General features: G+C 45.3%; 2 protein-coding genes across 4 annotated transcripts; both read right to left on the minus strand.

Annotated features, from left to right (window-relative positions):
• Positions 1–528: 528 nt before the first annotated feature.
• On the minus strand, positions 529–3,696 carry LOC133219076 (uncharacterized). Of its 3 annotated transcripts, XM_061366122.1 has the most exons (3): positions 2,127–3,696; positions 1,344–1,655; positions 529–811 (listed from the first exon to the last, which is right to left on the minus strand). In XM_061366122.1, the coding sequence occupies exon 1, from the start codon at positions 3,552–3,554 to the stop codon at positions 2,409–2,411; it is 1,146 nt and encodes a 381-aa protein (XP_061222106.1). In that variant the 5' UTR covers positions 3,555–3,696; the 3' UTR covers positions 529–811; positions 1,344–1,655; positions 2,127–2,408. The 3 variants fall into 3 exon arrangements, with proteins under 3 accessions (XP_061222106.1, XP_061222105.1, XP_061222107.1); XM_061366121.1 differs by lacking the exon at positions 1,344–1,655; XM_061366123.1 differs by lacking the exon at positions 1,344–1,655 and having other exon boundaries at positions 2,106–3,696.
• Positions 3,697–13,504: 9,808 nt separating this feature from the next.
• THAP1 (THAP domain containing 1) lies at positions 13,505–19,981 on the minus strand. The gene is made up of 3 exons (XM_061366084.1): positions 19,606–19,981; positions 18,941–19,136; positions 13,505–15,632 (listed from the first exon to the last, which is right to left on the minus strand). The coding sequence occupies exons 1-3, from the start codon at positions 19,674–19,676 to the stop codon at positions 15,165–15,167; spliced, it is 735 nt and encodes a 244-aa protein (XP_061222068.1). The 5' UTR covers positions 19,677–19,981; the 3' UTR covers positions 13,505–15,164.
• Positions 19,982–22,519: the final 2,538 nt, after the last annotated feature.

Below are 22,519 nucleotides of genomic sequence, written 5' to 3' on the forward strand. Positions count from 1 at the left end.
GGATAACTCCATTATTCGTCTGATGTAAATTTTTCTGCAACAAAGCTCCCCTTTTAAAATGCTCTGTGTAGGCTACCCTATGTATTCCAGCATGTTTTGAGTCCCATACAGGGCTCAGCACCCTCAGACATCACCCATCATCTTTGCTGAATCACAGCTTCATGACTGTGTGCAAGTCCCAGCCTGTGCCCATCAACACCTCTGTAATCACTGCCTGAGATCGCACCCAGGCATTGCTCTGTTAGACAATCCTGAATCTCGGACTGCAGAGAAACTTCTTTTCATAAGGCTTTAACCTGCTGCCTTGAGGTACTAGTAACCTACAGGAGCAGGCTTTTTGCTACTACATGGTAGCTGCTTGGAAGGAAATATGATATATTCTTGCTTTACCATTGCCTCCACCCTCTGCCCAGATTATGACAAGAGGTAAGAACCTACCGCGTGCCTGGTCTTTGACATCCAGAGTTATCCATCAACCAGAGGAGGGTACTGGAGAAATAAACTCTTGTTTGCTAATAATGCTTTCTGTTTACAGGCCTTTATTCAGCCATGCTCCTCAACGTTTTGGGAAGGCAGGTACACACAGACACTCTGTTTTACCAGACATACCATGGATGACTGGGAGCACCCACCTTGAGACAGCAAATGAATTCCTGGGTAAAACTTGAATCTTCTCTGTTGAGAACCTTCCTTTGATTTTCCATGGGTTTTGTGTGTTTGTAACTGATGTGAGGCTGCAATTCTAGGCTGAAAAGAGCCAAGAGCTGCTTGAGCACAAGCAATGCTGGAACCCTCTGGGCAGCTCAAACTTCTGGGGGAAAACCAAACAAATAAAACAGAGAAATCCACCTGTAAGCACAAATCCAAAAGTTTGAGCAATATAGTTAATGCTAGGAGCAACTGAAAACCAGAGTTTATGATGGAGAGTGCCAAGCCATGCTACCCAAAGGCATCATGCAGCTGACTGTGGAAAATGCATTTTGCAGGAAGAGGTGGTGGTGCTCCTGGCAACCAGCGTGTGGAGAACCCAGAATCAGGGGAGAACGACATTGGCAGGAGTGATGTGGATGGGAAATGCTGTGAACCAGAACCCGTTTCCAGAATCAAGAGCCTGAGAGGGGTTTGCAACTGCAGGGGGCAGAAAAGAGAGGCTGCAGAGGTGAGCCTGTTGCAGCAGCTATGAGGCAGGAGGCTGCTTCCAGGTGGATGGGCCCTTTCCCTCCCCAACCTGCCGCCTTGGTCCCTGGGGTTAGTATGCCAAGAGCCACTGGAGGCAAACCTCGGGTACCAGTATTTGGGATGGAGCCAGGCTCCCCAGAGCTCCCAGGAAAGGACTGAGTCACCTTTGTGCCATGTCACACAACACAGGGAGCCAGCAGGCAAACACCAGCCCTGCAGGGACAAGGGACAGCTTCTGGAGCAGAAGTGCTGTGGGAAAGGGCAGCACTGCTGGAGCCTCAGCTTTGCCCTGGTACTTCCCCACCGATCCTCTCTGCTGTCAGTCCTTGCTGGCAGTATACACCTCTCCCATCAGCAGCTTCCTAAAACACGCATCTTCTCCAGGCAAGGGATGTTTCTAGCCCAGCTTGGCAGCTTCTGCAGCACCAGACACTTTCACAGGCCAGAGGGCACAGAGTCTGCAGCCAGCTGTCCACCTGCCCATAGACCCTGAAGCCTCTCTGCTCTCCTCCGGCTCCCTGTCCCCACCACGCACCTCCTTGCTGTCACCTCTCTTGGCTTGCTCCACCAAGCACAGCTCAATTCCATCTCTCCCTCTGCCATTTGCCCTCCATGCTCCTTTATCTCACAGGGAGCTGCACCGCATCCCACTGTCCTTCCTCTCCCCCGCCATGCCCCAGCACAGCCGCCACTGTCTTCCTCCTCATTTTTGACCTTTTCTCACACAAAGAGAAGGCCCTTTCTGCTTCTCCTAGCCTTTTCCCTTCCCAGTCCCCACTGTGGACGTTTCACTGCCTTGCATCCCGTGCTGTTCCAGCTCCCCCGCCTGGCAGGACCCTGGTAGTGCAGGAGTGCCCAGGGCCCTGCTGTGGTGACGTCTGTGGCTATAAAGGATCCGTCGGACTAGTTTGGACTGCGATGATCACGGCATGCTGTGTGCGCTTTACCTGGGACCCTTGAGGGAGGCTGCCGGAATGGAACTCACTTTCAAGGTACACCCAGACAGTTGCTCCAGTGGTGACCAGGCTCTGCAAGTACAGGGCAAGGTTTTGCAGAACAAGGGCCGTTCCGATTCTGGGTTTGTTGGCGTCTTCCTACCATCATGGACTCTTGCCTGTCCTCCTTTCCATTTCCACCACATTTACATGAATGCGGACTTGAGACAGCTTTGAGCCCCCATGCTTTCTGACCGTGTACAGTCCATGCGACTGCCTGCCGCGCACTGCCCTCTAAAAGCCTTCCACTGCTGCATTGGTGCTGGAGACACGCAGGGAGACAGGCCTTGTGGAGGTGCTCAGGCCCTTCATTACTGTATGCACGATAATCTTTCTCAGAGATGGTGCACTGCCCTCTGCATTAGAGTCTTTGTTTTCCTTTCTCAGTTCTAACTTCACAGTGAGGACTTGTCCAGGATGTGGCACTGTGTCTTGGGGCTCTGTGGTCCACTCCTGCATTTTAGTAACACTAGCTAACTCTGAAATTTGGTAATTCTTACAACTGTTTAGTGTGAATTGATAACTGTAAATGAAGATCTGGCTCAGCTCTGCTATTTTCTCAGCTTGTCTTTTCATTTTATCAGGCTTACATCTGCTTTGGTAAGCTCTCCTCGCAGCCGAAATTTTATCTGCAGCATCATGAACTTGCTGTTGAGATGACAAGGCTTGAAAGACTTCAGGAGTAAGCAAACTGTTAGCAAGGGTCAAGACATTACAGGGCATGACAGAAACCTCTGCTTTGAAGGTAATGGCTCCAGGAGTGACAGAAGTGCCTGGTTCATGTCTATCTCTGCATTGACCTCTCAGCCTCTCATTTTCAGGGGTAATGACTGGTGACTGGGAGCCCTTAGCCCAACACACATAGCCCTCCATGACAAGAGGGAGAACCGTTGTCTTTTTTTCTGTTTCCTCGTTTACTATAAGCTTACTGTATGCAGGGCAATAGTGAAACCCAAAGGGCATTTCCTGCCGTGTCCTGTAGCCTCGATAAGCTGCCTGAATCCTGGCAGCAGCTTTGTTAATTTTGTCCACTTCTCTTCGGCTGCAATATCCCCGCCACACAGCCTTGATGATGGTAGCTGACAGAGTTTGGTTTTGGAGCCAATCTGTCTGGTGTGGGAGGGCAGGAGACACCCTTGGAGATACCATAGCAAAATCCAGTGCTTTGTCAGAACCTGGATGAGGTTCTGACCTGAGATTCCTGCCTGCATTTGCAGGCATTTGCTCTTTGTTATCTTTTCCTGAGCTAACAGAAGTGGCTGCTTTGTAGGTCCACATCATCCACCCACAATTCACAAGAAGGCTTCTTTTTAGCTTTAGAAAGATATCATGACACAGATAATAATTCTCTAGTGTCCAAAAGATGACAACATAATACATTTGCTAGGAATGGTTGGAGGTTCATATTCTTTTGTCTCTTTCTTCAATACTGGATGTTGTTCTCGTGCTTGTGGCTTTGTTCATGATGTTTCAATAAAAAGAAATGCAGTTGTTGTCCATTTTCTTCTGCTGCACTATGCCTCTTGCTGCTTGCTTGGATTACAGAAAAGCAGTTATTTCTGCAGTTAACTAGTTCTCCATCATGTGCATTTTCAACATGTGTATTAGGACTCACATTTCTGTGGAAAAAAGATTGTATATTATATACTCAAATCTGCAAGCACACAATATCCTTAGCAGATTGTGCTTCATGAACACAGCCCTCATACTTGATTTCTTGTACATCAGGAGTTGTTCTGCCATTTTGGAGAGGGCTTTTTTGAAAGTTACTCTTTTAACAGAAAATGCAGCAGCATGGCCAATGATCTCAGCCACATTCAGCCCCACAAAACTCAGGGGCTGAGAAAGATAGCCCCTCAACATGGGCCACTGAACTACAAGACAGATGCCTTCACCTTCATCTTTAGCTTTCAGAAAGAAATTGGAAAGGTCATGAGTAAATAACAATAACAATTAAAACAAGTATCAAAGAATTGTTAATCCTTCCTTGAGTACTGAAGCAGCCACTCTCTGGCTGATTCAGACTTATTCTGACCTCTTCCCTTCATCTTGAGAGCTCTTGAGAAACTTTCCCCCACCAACCATTCACCAGCAGCATGCCTCATCACCCCTTACGTGCCTCCTTCTGAAAAACAGAGCCAGGAATGTTAAAAAGCTCCCTGTTTGGCTGACAGATGATGTGAGTGCAGTACAGTCACCTTATTCAGGCACTGCTTTGCTCAGGCACTGAGATTTTACGTGCCTGGATTTCTAGGGGCCCACCAAGTAAGAAGATGCTCAAGTCTTGCAAAGAGAAAGTGAGCCAGCTCCACTTAGACGTATTTCATCTCCAAATGGCGGCCAGGTTTGCTGAAGTTAGGAGCCACTGGCAATGCCAAGCATCTTCAGCCACCCAGGATCCAAGCTGTTTAGTCCTCCTGTGAGCAAGACTCTTGATGTTTGAGATACACCCATCTTTTGCATGATAACCAAATGGCTGCAGCTCTTGCCCAGGAAGAAGCAGGTCTGGCGTGCTGGGTTGGACCCAGCATGCACTCATACTTTGGAGGCTGTGGCATGCCAAGAGCAAAATTCCCCCATTCAGCTACGTTACAGCCAATAATTTTACGAAGTGGGAATTTTAACAGAGCAGCCGGAACACTCACCTGAATGGGGCAGCTCCTACAAAATGCATGCACGTTACTTTGGATCATCCCCGGCTAAAACGTAGAAACTGCTCTGACAGCAGCCAGTTGGCAGACCAGACCTCATCTCTGTCACAGGAGTCACCCTAACCAGCATTGTAAAGCCAGCTTGTCTATGGAGAAACAGTTCTGGGGGAGTATGAAAGAGGTTCTTCATTTAACACCTCCACTAACTCACTTCAGTCCTTTTAATCACATCAGCCCACTGCTGTCCTGATGACTACCTTCTGATGGCTTGAGCTGGGATGTGAGCCTTGTAGCCAGAGATGCCTGCTTGCCATGTTAAGTCTGTATTGTTTGGGTTAATGTCAAATAATTTATAAATAACAATATTTTAAGATTAGATAGAAATGTTCACAGGTAGGAGCCAAAGAGACAGAATGTGTAGGACCATCATTTTGAACATCTGTGGCATATTTCAGACTTCCATGTTCACTGGCTTATGAACAGATAGTACTCCTAAATGTAGACCTAGAAACCATCTTTCACACACAATAACTTCTGGAACTCCTATCCATAATAACTTATTACATGAAGACATTACAGTCCTCCTGAATGTCTACATATGCGGTTAAAATTCAGTGTGGTCTACCTCCAGGTAGACCACAGGCTCATAACTGTGAAATACAGAATATGTACAAGCAAAATCCAATTATATTTCTGAGTGGCACAAATGAAACAATGGGTATTAGGTGGCTTGTTTGTTTGGGGTTTTTTTAGTGTTTTTCAGTGTTCAGACAAAATGTCTCAGGATAATAGATATAGAAGAAATAACGGACTTGGACCTGCATGCATAGTAGCCTATACATATATAACAGGATAGCTCTGAGTAATATCAATTAGTCTGGGACTATGGAAACGCTTGCTGTTAAACATCAGTGTAAAAAAAGCACAGTATATCAGATGCCCTCAGAGTTTCTGACTGAAGTCAGAGTATGTTTTTTATGTAACTTGCAATTTTGGGGCAACATATAATCATAACAGAAGGGATGTAAAGTAGAAGTGCTGCAATTATTTGGTGGCATATGTAACCTAATTATATGGTAGCATATGTAACAAATAGCTGTATCTTGAAACTGTGCAAATTCATTGAATAAAGCTTTTAACAGCAAACTAGAGAGGCTTTGAGATCCATAAAGCTATCTCTACAGGATGACATCTTTGAAATCTGCCATTTGCCTTGCTTCTGACAAGCCAGAGAAGCTAAATGCAAAACCGAAGTGTTTACAACTTAACCTCACGAGAAATGTAATTTGTGTTACTTACAAAAATATGTAGAAACTAGCTTTGCTTTTCCTACCATACCAGCATATCCTATTTCCTTTAACTGTTTTAATGGCCTCTCTGTGCCTATTCAGATAAATTAACCTAGTTACATCATAGAATCATAGAATGGTTTGGGTTAGAAAGGCCCTTAAAGCTCACCCAGTTCCAACCCCCTGCCATGAGCAGCGACACCTTCCACTAGACCAGGTTGCTCCAAGCCCAGTCCAACCTGGCCTTGAACACTGCCAGGGATGGGGAAGCCACAGCTTCTCTGGGCACCCTGTGCCAGTGTCTCACCATTCTCTCAGAGTGAAGAATTTCTTCTTATTATCTAATCTAAGTCTACCCTATTTCAGTTTCAAGCTGAAAAGGAGGAAGAGTGCCAGGAGACAACTTGCCACGATTCTTGTAGAGATTGTAGAATAAACACCATCCCCTCCAAACTTTATAAAGGCCTGAAAAGACCTTTTGGCTGCCTCAGACAGAATGAAACAAACTGTGCTGCTGTCACCCTTCCCCACATTATCACCTTGACCTCACTGGGGCAGCTCCTTATGTTCATTTCCAATACAGTGTACCTGCCTCAAACGGCATTTCAGTCAGCCAACAGACTTCGCTTCATAAGTGTTGCAGTATTTTGAGGCTCTCAGCAAGTGCAGGGAGCATAACACATTAACTCCACATGCATCAGATAATCAGCAAAATCAAAAGGAGTAAAAAAAAAAACAAACCCAAAGATGCAGGAATGCTTTTGAGTTTAATTCCTCAATGGGTAACGGACCATTTGTTGAGGAATGCTGCCAGATGCCTTATTCACTCAGGTAACTAACCATTTATCATTGCAGCTGGATTTTACCTTACCATGATCTCACTGCAGCACAGCAGATTGCCACCCTGCTGTGGAGCCCGTTGTGACATCATGAGCAAACATCAGCTGAAGCTTCAGGGCATTATGAGTTTGTTGCCAAGCTGTTTAGCCTTGTCTGAGATGATGACACTGCCCCAGTGCCCCCTCTTCTCCATAATGCTGATGGACTTTCCAACAGCACAACAATATCATTTTCAGCAACACAAAGAAGAAATCCCAGCCCCATGGGACTCAGCAAGGCTCTGCCCAGAATGTTGAGTCAAGCTTTCAGCATTTCAGCACAGGCAGGAGTTTTACTGCTCATTTAAGGGGAATAGAAGTTAAGCCAGTGGTGAAAGCATTGCTCAGAAAGCTCTCAGTGACCTGGAGAAATACTGAGCTCACTTTTAAACCTCTTACATATATCATTTTACATACAGGAATCAAGAAACAAGTAGAATAAAAGTAAAAACTCAGCCTGAATGCACAGAGAGTAAAATCCATTGAAATAATAACCAAACCTCCTCTTTCCAGAGGCCAAGCTCATCCATTAACCCGAAGCAGTCTTCAGTTGAGACATGCTTTTCATTCCAGTGCTATTTCTAACAACATTTTGCATTTTCATCTCTGTGGCACATTTTATAGCATCAAGCAGTAAAAAGTTACCAGACTACAAAAAAAGGTTACTGACCCATATTCCAAGTACTCCAGTGCTCAATTGCTGAAAGCCTCTGTAACTGAGCAGATTAGTGTATCATTGTTACCATGTATCAGATCAGAAAAGGCAAATGCAGTAAGAAACACAGACTTCTAGATTCTGAAAGTATTAATAGAAAAGATCAAATTAATCTTTGGTAAGAAAGAAGAGCAATGCTGCAGAAGAGCAAAGCAAATACGAAAAAGTCAGAGAAAATGAGATAACACTGAAGATTAGAATAGATTTCTAATGGGAAGAAAAGTTTTACTTCTACAGTCCTATCTCATCACAGAGATGGTGGGTTCAGTAAATAGCATGCTCACAAGACTTTGTGATCATCATACTGTGAAAACCAAGAAAGACCAATGTCATCTACCACATGTATAAGCTCATGATTTCTTCTGTGACTGAAGGAGTAAAAAGTGTTGAAGGACAATGTTTTTTGATCTGGTGTAGAGATCTAGCCTGTCAGGTAACACTGGGAACAACACAAGAAAGCACCATTTGTAGATATTAGTTTAATTTAGTTACATCTTATTTCTGAAGTTATATACATGTCAATTAACTGATATACCAGGTATATATTAAGCTGGTACATCACAAAGCAAAAAAATGTAAGTCATAACATTAGTAGACAGAAAAAGAGGTAAATGTCAATACCGATGGAAGAGCTGTTATCAACAGATTGATACTGTTAGATTAATTAAAACATCATCATAACCTTGCTTGAACATTTGAGTATAAAGGATATTACATACATACATATCTATTTAGTTATATGAAAAGTTGCCATCAGGTAATGTTAGCTGATGGCAATAACAAAGAAAGATAACTCAAATGATACTATGACAGTGGTTTATGTGTGTGTATTTTAAATAGATTACTTCCAAATAACTAGAGTTCCTCGAGCTGAAATAGCCACATGCACATTCACCTGGGGGGCATAGACATGTTTCCCATTACCCATAACCAGGAGATTTCCATGCTGTAGTACCTGTAGCACAGAAATTGCTAGTTCTTCGCCACGCTGGACACATAAATAAACTCTGAACAATTTCAGTTCCTTGTCAGTCAAAGAAAGTAAAACTAACAAAAAAGATTTTCCTGGACTCAGAAAGAGACAAATGAAAATAAGAACTGAATATACATACTGATTTGAAGCTACTCATAAATGTCTTCTCTTTCAGTCCTTTGGCATAATACCACAAACATTCATTCATCTGCCAGTGACTCCTGGAGTTCCTCAGATAAACTGTCACCACAAAATCACTTGATAAAACACCATATCAGCTCAGAACACCTATAAGACAAGCCTGCAAGTGTAGGTCAAGCTTCAAATATTAGAAATTGAACCATCTATCAGTAAGGCCAGCCTCTGCAGCCCAAGCTCACATGCCACATGCTCTAGTGAGTGCCTATGAGTCCACCTTGATGTCTCACAGCCAGCCTGGGAACAGTTCTCTCCATTTAAATTTTCTTTGCATGCAGATGCCATTCCTCTGAACCTGACAGCACCAGCACCAGCAAGATGAATGAAGAGTTTGATTCTATCAATACAAGAAAAGAAGAAGACAAGAAAAAACAGAACCTCCCTTTCTGAGCCATGGGTGCAGACTGCACAGTGCCTGAAGCCAAGAAAAAGTTCAGTTCTTCCTGGGAGAGACATTAGACCCCTGAAAAGAGATGGTATGGAGGTGTGTGACTAATCCCTGCAATGGAGGAAGGCCCAGAGGAAATGGTCAAGAATGGACTTCAGGGAAGAATGTAAGTGATAACAACAAAATGTCATAAAGAAACTGAGATTATCTCAACACCAGGGGGGATAGACAGTAACCTTCGTTTAAGGTATATAGCTAATATATCACTTAGTCAACAGATTTCATGAATAGCCTTCCCTGAAAACAGCCAGCCAGACCAGCATGGGAAGAGAAGATGTATGTGACTCAACCCATATAAAGAATAAAAACTGAACCACTCACCAAATCAGCTTGAGAGAGTGGAATAAGATGAACTTTGCCCACATATTATTTCCTGGCAACTGGGGACACACAGTGTCATGACAGCAAGCATTTAGAGACCAGTAATGGGAATTTGTACAGTATGTTTGTATTGTGATTCTGCTGTATATTGCAGTTGATATACTGTGCTTGTGCTGCCATTTCAGTACACTGCTGTGTCACTCTGCTAAATCAATGTCCTGGCTCATCTATGAACCTGGCTGGAAAGTACTGGACTCTGGCTGGGGGCTGGTAAATGAGCCCAAGATGAAAGAAGAAACCATTATTGAAGGCAAGACCTACTCCTTTTTCTGGATTACCAGCCCCAGACACTGAACTGATGACCTCCCAAAAGGAACTCACATGGCTTTTTTCACAGGCTCAGATACTGAAGAGTTGGTTCGTCTATAGATGACTAGTATAGTCACAGACCATGCACAAGTCACATCCAGTGAAACCTGAAAGGAAATGAGAAGCCTTCCTGATTTGCTCAAGTCTTCCCTGAGTTTAAAAAACAAACAAACAAACAAAACTAACACCCCAAAAAATCAACCAAACATACAAAACCCAAAACAACTAGCCTCATTTCGTTCTCCCATGTTCCTCTCCAACTAAAGGACCTTTTAACAGTCCACTAGAACCAATTATGACGCAGAAGACAACCATTATTTCAGAGGTTCCAGGAATGTGTGAGCCCAGGCCCCACAGACCATTTTCCCTGTGCAATGAGAGGAGGCAGCTACAGGAGGATCACTACATCATTTTGCACAACAAACAATAAAAGGCTTGATATTCAGTGCTAAATGAATTAATAGTGGCAGGACTTCAGAGAGATTTAATTACTGAAATTATTTAATTATGACAATGCAATGTATACTCAAGAGAGGCTCTTGAAAAATTCCTTCTGAGTAACATATTTAAAAGTTTTCTTTAACTTCAGAATATTTAAGTTCCTCACCAAAGCTTTCCTTTGGGAACTGTTTATTCATAGTGGATTAAACAACAACTTTGCAATACATTTTATTCTTGCACACTTCTAAACTCTTTCAGTCTGTATAAAATTTTAAGGCCTTCTGCCCGATTTATGCAATAAAATGCTGCAGTTCTATCCAAATAACTCTGTAAGAAAATAAAATTTCTGTTGAAAGCATTGAGGAGGAATCTATAATAGCTCTTACTGTCATCATATTTTTAATCCTATTTTTAAATTATATTTTTGAATCCTGTTTTTTTTTCTCCTTTATTAATAAATGGTGGCTAAAATATGGCAAATAACCTGCTATGCTTTAAACAGCAGAAGTTACAGAACTGAACTTGCAGCAGTAATGACAGTAAGCATCAATGTGCTTTGGCAGATCGCGTTTTGGTTGTTAAAATTAGACAATAGCTCAAAACACCCCTTTCTACCCTGACACCTGATGAAGGTGAAAGCTGACAGGAAGCAGATACATCTACAGACTAAAACCTAAAACAGTTCTAAGGAAACAAACAACGCAAAAGCACAACTAGGAGTGAGTGCCTGGCTCCAGCAAAGAGCATCATAGGAGAAGTCATTTGAAACGGACTTAAGAAATTGTTCTGGTTTTAGTTTTATCCAAACCACCTCTTTGGTTTCCCTCTTCCTACATTCAAACTGGGATTTGCTTTGCACTTTCCTCAGCTACTAGAGAACTCCTTCAAAATTCACACAGGACACCTGTACCCTAACCCTATGTAGTGCTGACGGAAAATGAAATATCAGCAAAGCAGAAGATTACTTGGAAATCTCAGTTTCATTACAGCCACAGCTGTTAAGACCACACTAGTAACAGCACAGACAAGAGGCCAACTGGGAGCACAGGAGAAAAAATGGCAGTGACAAAGGACCCCCTCAGTGTGACAAGCAGTAATCCAAATATTTAGTTGTTCATTTTCCCCATAAAACATACCCCTGGGCTTAAACTGTCCCAGTTAGACAGTGAGATGCAAACACTTTGCAGAGGTGTAAGGAGAAAAGTAAACACTACACAGAGGTCAGATAACCTACCACAGCAAAAAGAAAACTGGGCCAACAGGGGAGGTAAACCAACATTTCTCTTTCTAGAAGCTCTAATTTCTGCCTGCTGCAGCTTCAGCCTGTTTCAGAACAAATCTCTCAAGATTTTAAGAGTGGAGCATTTTTCCCAATTCTGGTACTTTCTAAATTCCTTGAACTCTCTGCTTTATAAAATTGGCTTCAGTGAAGTACAGCTACATGCATTTAAACAAATGTCAGCTACTTCATGTGCAACTGGACAATCACATGTCATTCTACATTCCCACTTCCATTTTTTAGCTCCAAATCACTTTTTTCTGAGATGTTTAGGAAATTGCTGCTAAGTGCGGGTACTGGTTGTGGCCAATACCAACAGTAAGTGATGCAGCCCTTTTTACAGCTGATGGGGTGAATGTAACAGATCCCACTTTAAAAAAAGAGGAAACATTAACAAATGCTTGGGGAACACACTGTGCTTATTAATTCTACATGAAAAGCTGGAATTCCTTTCTTAGTCTGGTCAGTAGCAGACAGCCTTCACCTGCTCTTTCTATATTGCTATCAGACAGATTGCAGCGCAGTGCTGGGGAGGTCTGGCGCAGGAAAAGTCAACTGCTAAAAGGCAATGGGTTCTTTCCATGCCAGCCTTTTCTCTCCCTTCATTGCTCTGCGATACTGACAGTCCTCACATCCCTAGCAGAGTCCATACCTAGCCTTAACATACTGCATCAGGACTTAGGGAGGGCTGATTTAAAAAAAGAAGAGTTGCTGCAGGAGAAATTCAAGACCATTGTCAGAACAGACTGCATCTCTTCATAGAAAAATCCTTTGGTAATAGGAAAGGAATTGGGCACCAGTTCCCCCTTCCACCTGCTATTACCGAGATCCTCGAGACAAGCACTAATGACACCTCTCACCAGGAGGAACAGTTCCTTGAGTCAGCCACTAAACCAACTTCAACATAAAAAGCTTAAACCCACAAGAATTTCATGCACGAGCCATTTATCAGTGTGCCTTAAATTTATCTTGCTGACTTGCTTCTGTCAGGCTGGAAGGTTGCGAAGCTACAATACTCAAAGGATGAGCCCAACAAGCACAGCAGGTTACAGTGTAGGGAGACATGGATCTTTGGCCAGGGTGGAAGGAAACAGTGTTGAGCGTTAAGAGAATTAAGTTATCCCTTTATTTTCAGAAGCAGCTGACACAATGCAACAACTCATTGTGACCAGAAGAGAGGACTTACTTCTCTCCATCCTCAGCTCCTGCCCCTGCCTTTTTCTTGTACCAGGTCTGACACCACTGATCTTCTTCTGCCTCTCCACTACAAGCCAAACCTGCTGCTTCAGTGAGCTGAGTTGCCCACGGAAGGATGCACTCAGCACCAGAACTGGTGCACGTGAGAAGGCTGGTGATAGCAGTGCACAACAAAATGGTGGGAGGAAGAGTGGAATGGCAGCAGCACCCCAGCCACAGGGGTGCAGTATTGCAGCAACCTGCCCTGCTTCAGGCAGTCACACTTTAAAGGCCCGGAGAGTAAAAAGAGAGGGTATTATTGCATAGAAAACAGAAACAATCTGCTAAGCTGGCCACACATGCCAAAAGCATAGCAACAGTTGTGTAAATGTCTTTTCCTTGTCACTTTTTTAATTTTAACGTTTTCAAGTTTAAGTATAAAGCATAACAGCAAAAAGACTTGGGAATGCTGTGAATAAAACCCAGCATCTAAACCAGGGAGTTACTTTAATAAAAAAAAAAACACAACAACAAAACAACAAAATGTGAAGCTGGTTCTGGCAAAGTCCTGGGAAAAGAGGAGAAAGAGTAGTTAAAAACATAACACACCATTTGCTTTTTATTTTTAATCACGTATCATAAATGTACACAAAAGGACGCATCAGCAATTTTGTTCAATTTATGAAATGGGAAAGTAGACATGTGGCATGAGTGAGGTCAGAAGTATAAAGACTGGTTCAAAACATTTCAAAATGTTGTGCTAACAGGATATTAACAGAAGCTTTTAAAGCCATCATGAACAGGCCTTGATTAGTATCAGAGCTAGAATCCACACTACACATAAGTTTGACATGGACTGAGAAAAGTCGTTTTCCTTGTGTCTAATATATCCAGGAATTTCAGCTGTGAAGGCTACAACAGGGTTAGCATGATACCATTTTCTCTGATTTTGAATGACTTCATTGACTAAATAAATAATCAGACAGTTAAGTGCAAACTGCTGCACTACTTTGTCATGCTAAATTCATTTTTATAATGAGTCTTAATAAGGCTAAAGGAGAGGCAGCAGCATTTGAGATATTCAAAACCAGTCTAGCACCAAGCAGCTCCCAAAGCCTAATTCCGTTACTACCCTTTGGTGGATACCTTTTGGGAAGGGGGAGGGACCACTGAGAGAGCAAGGGAAAACCCACAGCATACTGCAATGGAAGTCACAAATGCATGACACCTCGATAAGATAAAAAAAACTTTTTTTCCTGAAGCTACACACAACTGAGATGAGAGTTAAGAACAATTTCAAGGACGAGGACAACATTCCACCCATTACAGTAGGAACTGTCACACTGCAACACCTTGAGAACTGTATATTATCAAGGTACTTTAGAAAAACAGCCATTCCAAAACACTACACTGCCTTCTTGATCCAGCCAACAGTCCAATAACACATATGTTCAGTGTAGCACCGCACTTCAGGAGTGTTTTTAAGTGCCCTCAAACTAAAGCCTCTTCTACAGCAGCTATGCCGTAAATTCTCCTCATGTCCCTCACAACACACACATGGTGAAAGGCTGCTCCAAAATAAGAGGTTCATTTACATACCTCACCAAAGGCATTTGGGAATTAGACTTTTTGCAGTGCTTTGAAGGCATAGCAAACCGAGGTTGGAAGTTTTCCCAGGCTGAAACATTTATCTTAACTTCCTTTATTTTTCTGCAGCACTTGCAGGTATTCTTAGCTGCCCTAATCCTGCTCCTTCTGAAATCAGTGAAAACCACTTCCTGGGGATCACCAAAGCCAACATTAAATGCCTTGACAAAGCTTTGAACTAAGTGTATAACAACCTCAACTTCACTCTCAGCCAGATTCAGTTCCCCAATCCCTGTAAGCGTAAGACAGCCGCTGTAAAAAAAACAAACAAATGAACAAACCAAACCAAAACATAAAACCAAAAACAAAACAAAGCAAAAAAGTAAATCAAAACCCTGGGTTTAAACGTATTCACCATTGCATCCTTTCCTTCTGTAAAGCAATTCATATTTTGTAAACTAAATGCATATTCTAATTCTGAGACGCTTGCACTTTCGAAGTGTATCAAACTGAAATGACCGTGAAGAAAAATTGTAACCTTGTTTGTATGACTGCGTATTTACTGTCTGAGAACTCTAGAGAGTCTTGTGCACAGAATTAGAGAGCATTTAGTTTTCAAACTAAATTTCTTGGCCTAGCAAAGTTGAAACCGATGTTCATGACTTTTAGGCAGGTACTTCTACAACTTCAAAATAGTCATTGGGTAGAATCACGTAGCCTTTTCCTGCCAGTATGTCTTTTTCTTTCTGAAACTGAACAACCTCTCTCAGTTTTTCAATTTGTTTTTCCTGACGCCGGCATCGCTGCTGCACTGTCTTGAGCTTCTTCCGCAGTTTTTCAACTTGCTCCTCCAGCTGCTGAATTCGTTTTCGTTGATGAACTGTATCCTCTACGGTATAGTTGTGATCACAAAAAACAGTGAGATTGCTAGGGGTCTGGAGAGGAGGCATCAATAATCCAATACTTGGATCGACTAATCTGGCATCTATCTGAGAGAGATGAAATGAAGGAATTGACGGTGATGCTGGTAGTACTGGAGCTGCTGGTGGCGGAGGTGGTGGTGGCGGTGGCGGCGGCGGTGGCAGTGGGGGAGGCGGTAGCGGATCTTCAGGCTGTTCTGTAAATTCTTCAGACTAGGAACAAGAAGAAAAACAAAGTACATTTTCATGTTTAACATTGCTCAAAACACAGCTCCCTTCCTACAGCCCCAGAATAACATAAACAGCCAGGACTGAAACTGAGTAAATTTCAAAGCTTATATTTCCAAAATTGACATACAGTTCTGGGCCTGTTTTGTCTGGCTTCAAAACTGAAGATATTTTTATGCAGCTTCATTTTCACAGCTCTCAAACTCAAGTCTCAAATAAACCAAGAACTGGAGAATGTGGCAATTACTATCTGAGAGATAGTAATATGCACTTGGAGACTTAGGTCAAATAGATATCCACGATAAGCTAAGAAGCAAGAAAGCAGGCTCCTGTTCCATCAAACAGAGTAACTCATCACTGCCATCCCATCCCCCTTTGTCCCTCCTTCTTTCTGTGGCATCTTACCATTATATACCTTGAACCTATCGGCTGACTTAAAAGTGCAGCAGCAGCAGCAGATAAATCTGCTGAGGTGGAATAAGGATCACCTACTTATGGGGCAGAGCAGAGGGGTATACACAAGGCTTGCTTCTCAAAAACTGGAAGGGACTGTGTCACTGGTTTCAGACTGCAGCATAAGGGTTTGGTTTCAAGAGACATGATGAGCCAAAATAAACAGCTCTTCAACAGCAAAGCAGCCCTTCCAACCCTCGTATTTACTCTTTCCTCAAACACAGTAAGTTGCTAAGATGACAGAAAGCTATTTGCTTTTCCACCACCACTGCAAAAATCTCCGGTTCTTTATTAAAAATCAAAACAACGCAACACAAGGTATGACCTAAACCTCCTCTGGTGTATGGAAGGAGTGAGAAACAGGACTGCACGGCTGGCAGATGGGATGGAGATGGAGTAGGGAGAAGCACTGTTCCCCCTTTTGGCAGCAGCGGTGTATCGACTGGCTCAACGCCACACAAAACTGCAGTTTTTATCATACTGCTCTTGATAGGTTCACTTGCATGGTTCAGAACAACACGGATCCCTGACCACTCGAGCACAGGCCAGAGCAGAGAATCAGATTTGTTCTGCCCCAAGGGAATGAATTATAATTCAGAAATGCTTCTGTGCACATGATGATTAAAAAATACCCCACTACTTAAACAAAAGAGCTTGCAGACTGCATGTCAAAAGAAAGCCTAAGACATTCTCAGTAAAAGAAGCACCAAACCAATTATCTAGCTACCCACCTGTTGCCAGTATTATTTCTAAACATGAAAGCCTAAGGACAGGGGAATTTTCACCACCTAAATATCAAGCTCACCAGATCTGAAGGTCGTGACTTGACCTTCCTTGACTTAAAATGCAAACAAGATAATACTTGATATGGGGGGCTCTAGATATCCCTCTTGTACAAACTACAATGTCTGCTAGACAGTAACTGAGAAGGCAATTTTGTGATTGGTGTTGAAGGGAAGTTTCATATGCACTCAAATATTACCGATCACTTTAAAATACAAAACCAGCCAACTATCACTCTTATTTCTCAATTACAAGAAATTGCTGTTAAGAGTGTGCCTGTCTAATTCACACATGAATATTCTAAAGAGTTTGATCCTATCAGCTATCACTTTCAAACTTTTCTACTAAAATAAAAATACAAGGCAAAGATGTAATCCGCAAAGACACACTCACCCTTGATGGAAGCACAAGCAAAAATCAGCTGGACAGCTGAATTCACACAGAGACTTCTGTTTCCAGCTTATCCAGCACATGCTACCTCTATAAATATGTTACTATTGTCACAACGTGTCACGGAGAACAGATCGTTGGTATCACTGACACATCATAAGTGAATTCTAACTACTCCTTACAGACAGTAAATGGTTCTCCTAAGACATAAGAAAAAAAAGTATTTCAAATTACATAGTACAAAAGATAAAAAGCTCTATTTCAAAATTTGTGGATTTAATTCCAAAACAGCCACTGTTATTCTTCGTTACGATATTATTTCTTGAACTTATGTGGCAGTTTGTTTAAAAGTGCCATGAGACAAACAGGAATAGCACTAAATCCCTCTCCATAATTAAAAGGCACTCTTTTTTGAGTTTTTGTAGATCCAGGTATGATAATGAAATGAAGAACGTGGCTCACCGCTAATCCTGCTGTGCCAATTGCCCTTCTGCAGATCACCCTGTAAACCCATTCAGCTTTCAGTCTCTAAAGTTTTGTAACTATTTTACACACAATACAGAAAATGTCTGTCTCACAATAACAGGGAAGCATAACCAAGCAAAAACACAGCCATATTTACCTGGAAATTGTCTGGTTTTCCTTAAATACCTTCTGATTATATTCTCTTCTCTATCATCAGTCATATTTCAAATACATTCCCTTTTTTTTTCTGCATCAAATCTAATATTGTATATAATGAGAAAAAAATCAAACAAGCAAAAGTCCCTATTTCCCTGTGCGCACATCATCCCATTAGTCTCCCACCCCCTAGACCTATCATATCATTCTCTTCTTTGCCACTTCCCCTACAGGAAAATGGCAAGAGATCTAATATTTTATGTCCTTTACAGTAGCTAAGAACCAAAATTTCCCGTTCTTGCTTTGCAGCTATCACATCAACAAGAACTCATAACTGAGTTGCATCTATTGCAAGTTGCTTTAGCAGCGAAACACCTCACAGAAGACCGCCACCAGAAGTAGAGAGACAGAAGTCAGGGACCAGCCTGGCTTGTGAACGCAAGGTAACTGTTAAGGCAAGGCAGGGATGGTTTCAGCACAGACAGATAGCAGGTGCAGCTATTGTTCTGCCCCTCTGTTTGCACCTCACTTTAACTCCATGAAGCCAGAGGACAGAGCCCTTTAGACAAGACAGTTAAGTTTCAGATCTAATGCCTATCATCACTTCAGTGTTGGAAGGAGCCACCCACCAGTCAGCATGGAAGACTACAGTACAACTCGCCAGTATTACCGAAGACTCTCTAAAATTCCAAATATGCCACAAACACAGTCGAACAACCGAACTACAGGGCAGTACCCTCTTACTCTGCTGCCATTCCACTTAATTCAGCACAAGGCTTCTGCATAGGCACAGAAGTGCAGATCAGAGCTACTGGAAGTTAGTGTGGGGCTCTACGTGCTCCAGAGCCTCAGACAGCCTACATCTACATGAGAACAGCGGCTGGATGTGTTCCAACCACCACAGCCCTCCACGTGCCTCCAGCTGCACCCGCTCTGCCGGCACCTTTCAGAACCCGCACTTTCTCCTGGCTGCCCGGCCACTTCGGGCCCTGAATACGCACAACACACAGCATTCCGGTGTCTGTATACGAGTGCTTCGGGTTTACCTTTTCGCTAGCTTCAGTGTAACAAAATATCGTGGGCACGGCATTTTCTTTCAGAAGCTTGTTGTTGCATTCCCTTTTAAAGCAGTCAGGAGTGAAGTGCTCTGAGCAAATGCTGCTGTACTTGGTCGGTTTGAAGTTTTTCCTTTTAACAGCAGCCTCCCATTTTTTGCAAAGATCAGGTCTCGTAAGAGGAAACCTGCAAATACGAAACACCTTCAGCTTTACGGGGAAGCTTGCTCACGGGGGGTCGGATTACAGCTGTGCGCTGCCGTGACTGATCGCACGACCACTTGGGTTTCCCTCTGACGGGCTCATCCTTGGAGCCGAACCCCTCCCGCCAACCCAGGATGGGGCTGGGGCTGAAAGACGCGGGGGAAGCGGGTGTGGAGACAGGCGAAGGGCTCTCCCTCCCTCCCCGCACAGGCAGGAGCCGGCATGCGGCGCGGGGCCGGATGTGGCTCCCCGCTCAGCGCCGGACACGCACGGCACTGACACGCCGAGAGCACGTCCTGCTCCTTCCCTCCGCCTTTCCCTTCCATCCCCCTCCCCACTCGCCCCAGCCCCCCCCCGACCCCGGCGCAGGACCCCTCCGGAGGGGGGCGCGCGCGCACGGCCGCGGCCCCGCCTCCATGGCACCCCGGCCCTGGCCCGCCTCCCGCGCTCACTTGTGGAAGGAGATGGGCTTCTCTTTGTCGTATCGGTTCCGGCAGCGGTAGGCGGAACAAGACTGCACCATCCTCCCTGCCCCGCGCCGGCCGCCTTGCAGTGGCGGGGGGACGGGCTCACGGGACCGGTTAATTCACCGCCGAACGCGCATCCTCCCATCAGCCTTCCCACCACTACCCCCCCCTCCCGTGACCCTCCGAGAGGCAGAGAAGGGGACGCGGCCTCTCCCGAATCCAATATGGCGGCGCCGGCTTCAAGGCAACTCTCGCGGTGGTGGCACGCGCCGCGCCCGCCCATTGGCGAGTAGGATTGAAGGGGCGGAGCCGTCCTGGCGAATCCTCCAATCGGGACGCCGTCTGCAAGGCCGCCCTACTACGTCACCCGCCCCCAGCTACCACATCTGGGCAGCGGAGGCTGCTGTGCCCAACGGCTGCTTCCTGCTGAGTGGTCCGCCCCTCACCGCCCGGCCCCGCCCCGCCCGACCTCCCGTGTGTCCAGGCGGCGTCGGAGCGCGACCCGGCTGGTGTCTCTGCAGAGACTCGCCGGCCGCGGCGGGGAGCTGGCGCTGCAGAGGCCGGCGGGAGTCCTGCCCGCGCTGCGGCCCGGCCTCCAGCGGGGAAAGGCCGTGAGGGCGGTCCTCCGCCGGTGCCTGTCCGGGGCTGCTCGCCCCACCCGGCGGGCAGGACTGAGGGCGGGCACACGGGGCTGTCACAGGGTCCTTGTGCCCACCCCGGAAGGTCTCCAGGCTCTGATAGCAAAATAAATAAAAGGGGGAGCGGGGGTGGGGGGTGGGGGGTGGGGGGAGGGGATAACGACAGAGGGACCACATTGCCATAACGGGCACTTGCATGAAGGAGGTGTAAAGCTGCTCCCTTACACTCACCGAAACTCGGCTTGCAGGTGTATTAGATAGCAATGTAAATAAAGCGATCTGGCATTACAAATAATTTTATTTCAAGCAGTTGCTGTGTTTTCCTGTTCTGCAGGCTCACCTTCGGGCTCTCCATTAGATCAGTGAGTTAAACCATCCTATGTAACTGACCAACAGATCTGTCGGAGCACTGAATAAAGTGTCATCTCTATCACATATCACGCTACACCTAGAATTTCTCTGGCAATAACCCCACAGCCAAGTGAACCTCCCCAGTCTTTTCTCTGGACCTCATTTTCTCTTCAGTCTGTTTTCCCTCCCTTCACTTGCTTTGTAAGGGGTAGAAGAGAAGCTGTACAGATCTTATCTGGGAGGCTGCAGTGCCTCTGCCTGGACAGCGCTCTGTGCCCGGCTGCAGAGAAGATGCCATTCACTGCCGTTTGCTCGCCCAGGAATACGGCAGGAAGAGCTCGTACATCGAGGAGCCGCAGCAACGCAGCCGCTGGCATTCGCAGCTCTCAGTATCCAGTGCTGGCTGAGTACAGCTAGCTCTGCCCCGCTGCTGCTAGGTCAGCCGAAGAAAAATAAGCTCTATCACCACCTTCCACACCAAAAAAGACATGCCTACTCCTCCTTTAACCACCCAAGTGCCTCTGTTAATGGCTTTTGCCTGGCGGCTTTCTTCTCACTAGAGTACTGCTGCCCACAGATTTTTGAGCAGCGATCTGCCACAGCCTTGAGAGCAGCCGACCGGGTCTGCCGCGAAGGCAGGCAAGCTGGGAGCAGCCACAGCCACGCCTGGCCCTCACCAGCCAGAGCAAAGTCCTGTAGCACAGAGCAGGGCAGGCAGAGAAGGGCTTGGTTGCGCACACCGACACACCCAGACGAGGCGAGATGGTGAACCAGGTACTAGGTCCACCCCAGGGAGCCCGGGCGGGAGCAGCGGTGGATGATGCCAGGAACAGAACTGGAAACACAGGTCCGAGGTCCACCCAGGAGATGGGGCTGGAACACTCGCGACATAGCTGGGCAGGGACTAAAGGGCCTGCACTGAGTTCAAATGGAGCTCCTGCCCTGTGGGCAGGGTGTGCAGCTAGGGGTCCCAAGGTTGATGAGTCAAGGTCATCGAGGCCTCAGTGCACTTAGACTTCATTTCTCCTGTGGATCTGAAGTGGCACATCTGAGGCAAAGTCCTTCCTGACTTGACGACAGCATCTCTGCTTCCTCCCCTGCTTTGGGTTTTGGAGCAAACCTGGGCACAGGAAAGGCACAGCATGGCCATGAATCCAGTGGCGCCACAGCAGAACTCAGCAGTGAGCTGCAAAGCAACACATCCTGTGAGAAGAAGAGCTTGCCCTTGATGCGCAGGGAGAAAAAGTCTGGGGGGAAAGCATGAGTAGACTGCAGCAGGGTGATGCTTAACTGAGGGGATGCTGGTGGATCCCAGCACTTACGGGAAGAACTGGCAAGAAGCCACTGAGTCCCTCGGTCAGCAATCCAGCTTAAAGGAGAGCTTTTGGCAGGTCTGTCAGGATCACATTAGTATCCCCAGCAGAAGGGATTTTTAATAGAGTGGGTGGAAAGCAATTTCCTCATCCTGTAAGAATTTTGGAGACTTGGAGAGGGGCAGAAGGAATTGTCTCCAGTGAAGGTAACAACTAAATACCACCCCCAAACTGAAAAAAAAAAACTACTTTCACGGTTCAATAATGTGGAAAAGACATCTAAGGTGTTTCAAACCCTTTCTCTAATTTTTTTTTTTTACTATTATTATTCTTTTCCAGAGGAAAAGCCACACCAGCGCTGTCATCTCCTTCTTGAAAGTGACTTTTCTTGGGCAGGTCGGCATGTTTCCCGACGGCCGAACGTTCTTCACTCACATCCCAGTGAGTCAGACTTGCCAGCGGCGCTGTCGGGAAGCACGAATCCTCGACACCTGCACCACCACCACCCCGCGCCCGTCCACCACGGGCACAAACCACCTTCCCACTGCAGCCCCCACGCATGGGCCTCGCCGGGCTCCCCTCGCGGACGAGTGAGCC

Source organism: Neopsephotus bourkii, unplaced genomic scaffold (assembly GCF_033783945.1).
Source record: "Neopsephotus bourkii isolate Nb327-2 ecotype Australia unplaced genomic scaffold, CSIRO-AGI_Nbou_v1 NB_1298, whole genome shotgun sequence".
NCBI classification, from domain to species: Eukaryota; Metazoa; Chordata; class Aves; order Psittaciformes; family Psittacidae; genus Neopsephotus; species Neopsephotus bourkii.

Bases quoted from the DNA above. Each gene is read 5' to 3' on its own strand.
- LOC133219076 (XM_061366121.1), bottom strand. From the start codon at position 3,554: ATGTATTATGTTGTCATCTTTTGGACACTAGAGAATTATTATCTGTGT.
- THAP1 (XM_061366084.1), bottom strand. From the start codon at position 19,676: ATGGTGCAGTCTTGTTCCGCCTACCGCTGCCGGAACCGATACGACAAA. The intron at 19,137-19,605 runs GTGAGCGCGGGA...TCGTATTTGCAG, and splicing joins AAGCCCATCTCCTTCCACAA to GTTTCCTCTTACGAGACCTG. The intron at 15,633-18,940 runs GTAAACCCGAAG...TCTTGTTCCTAG, and splicing joins ACACTGAAGCTAGCGAAAAG to TCTGAAGAATTTACAGAACA.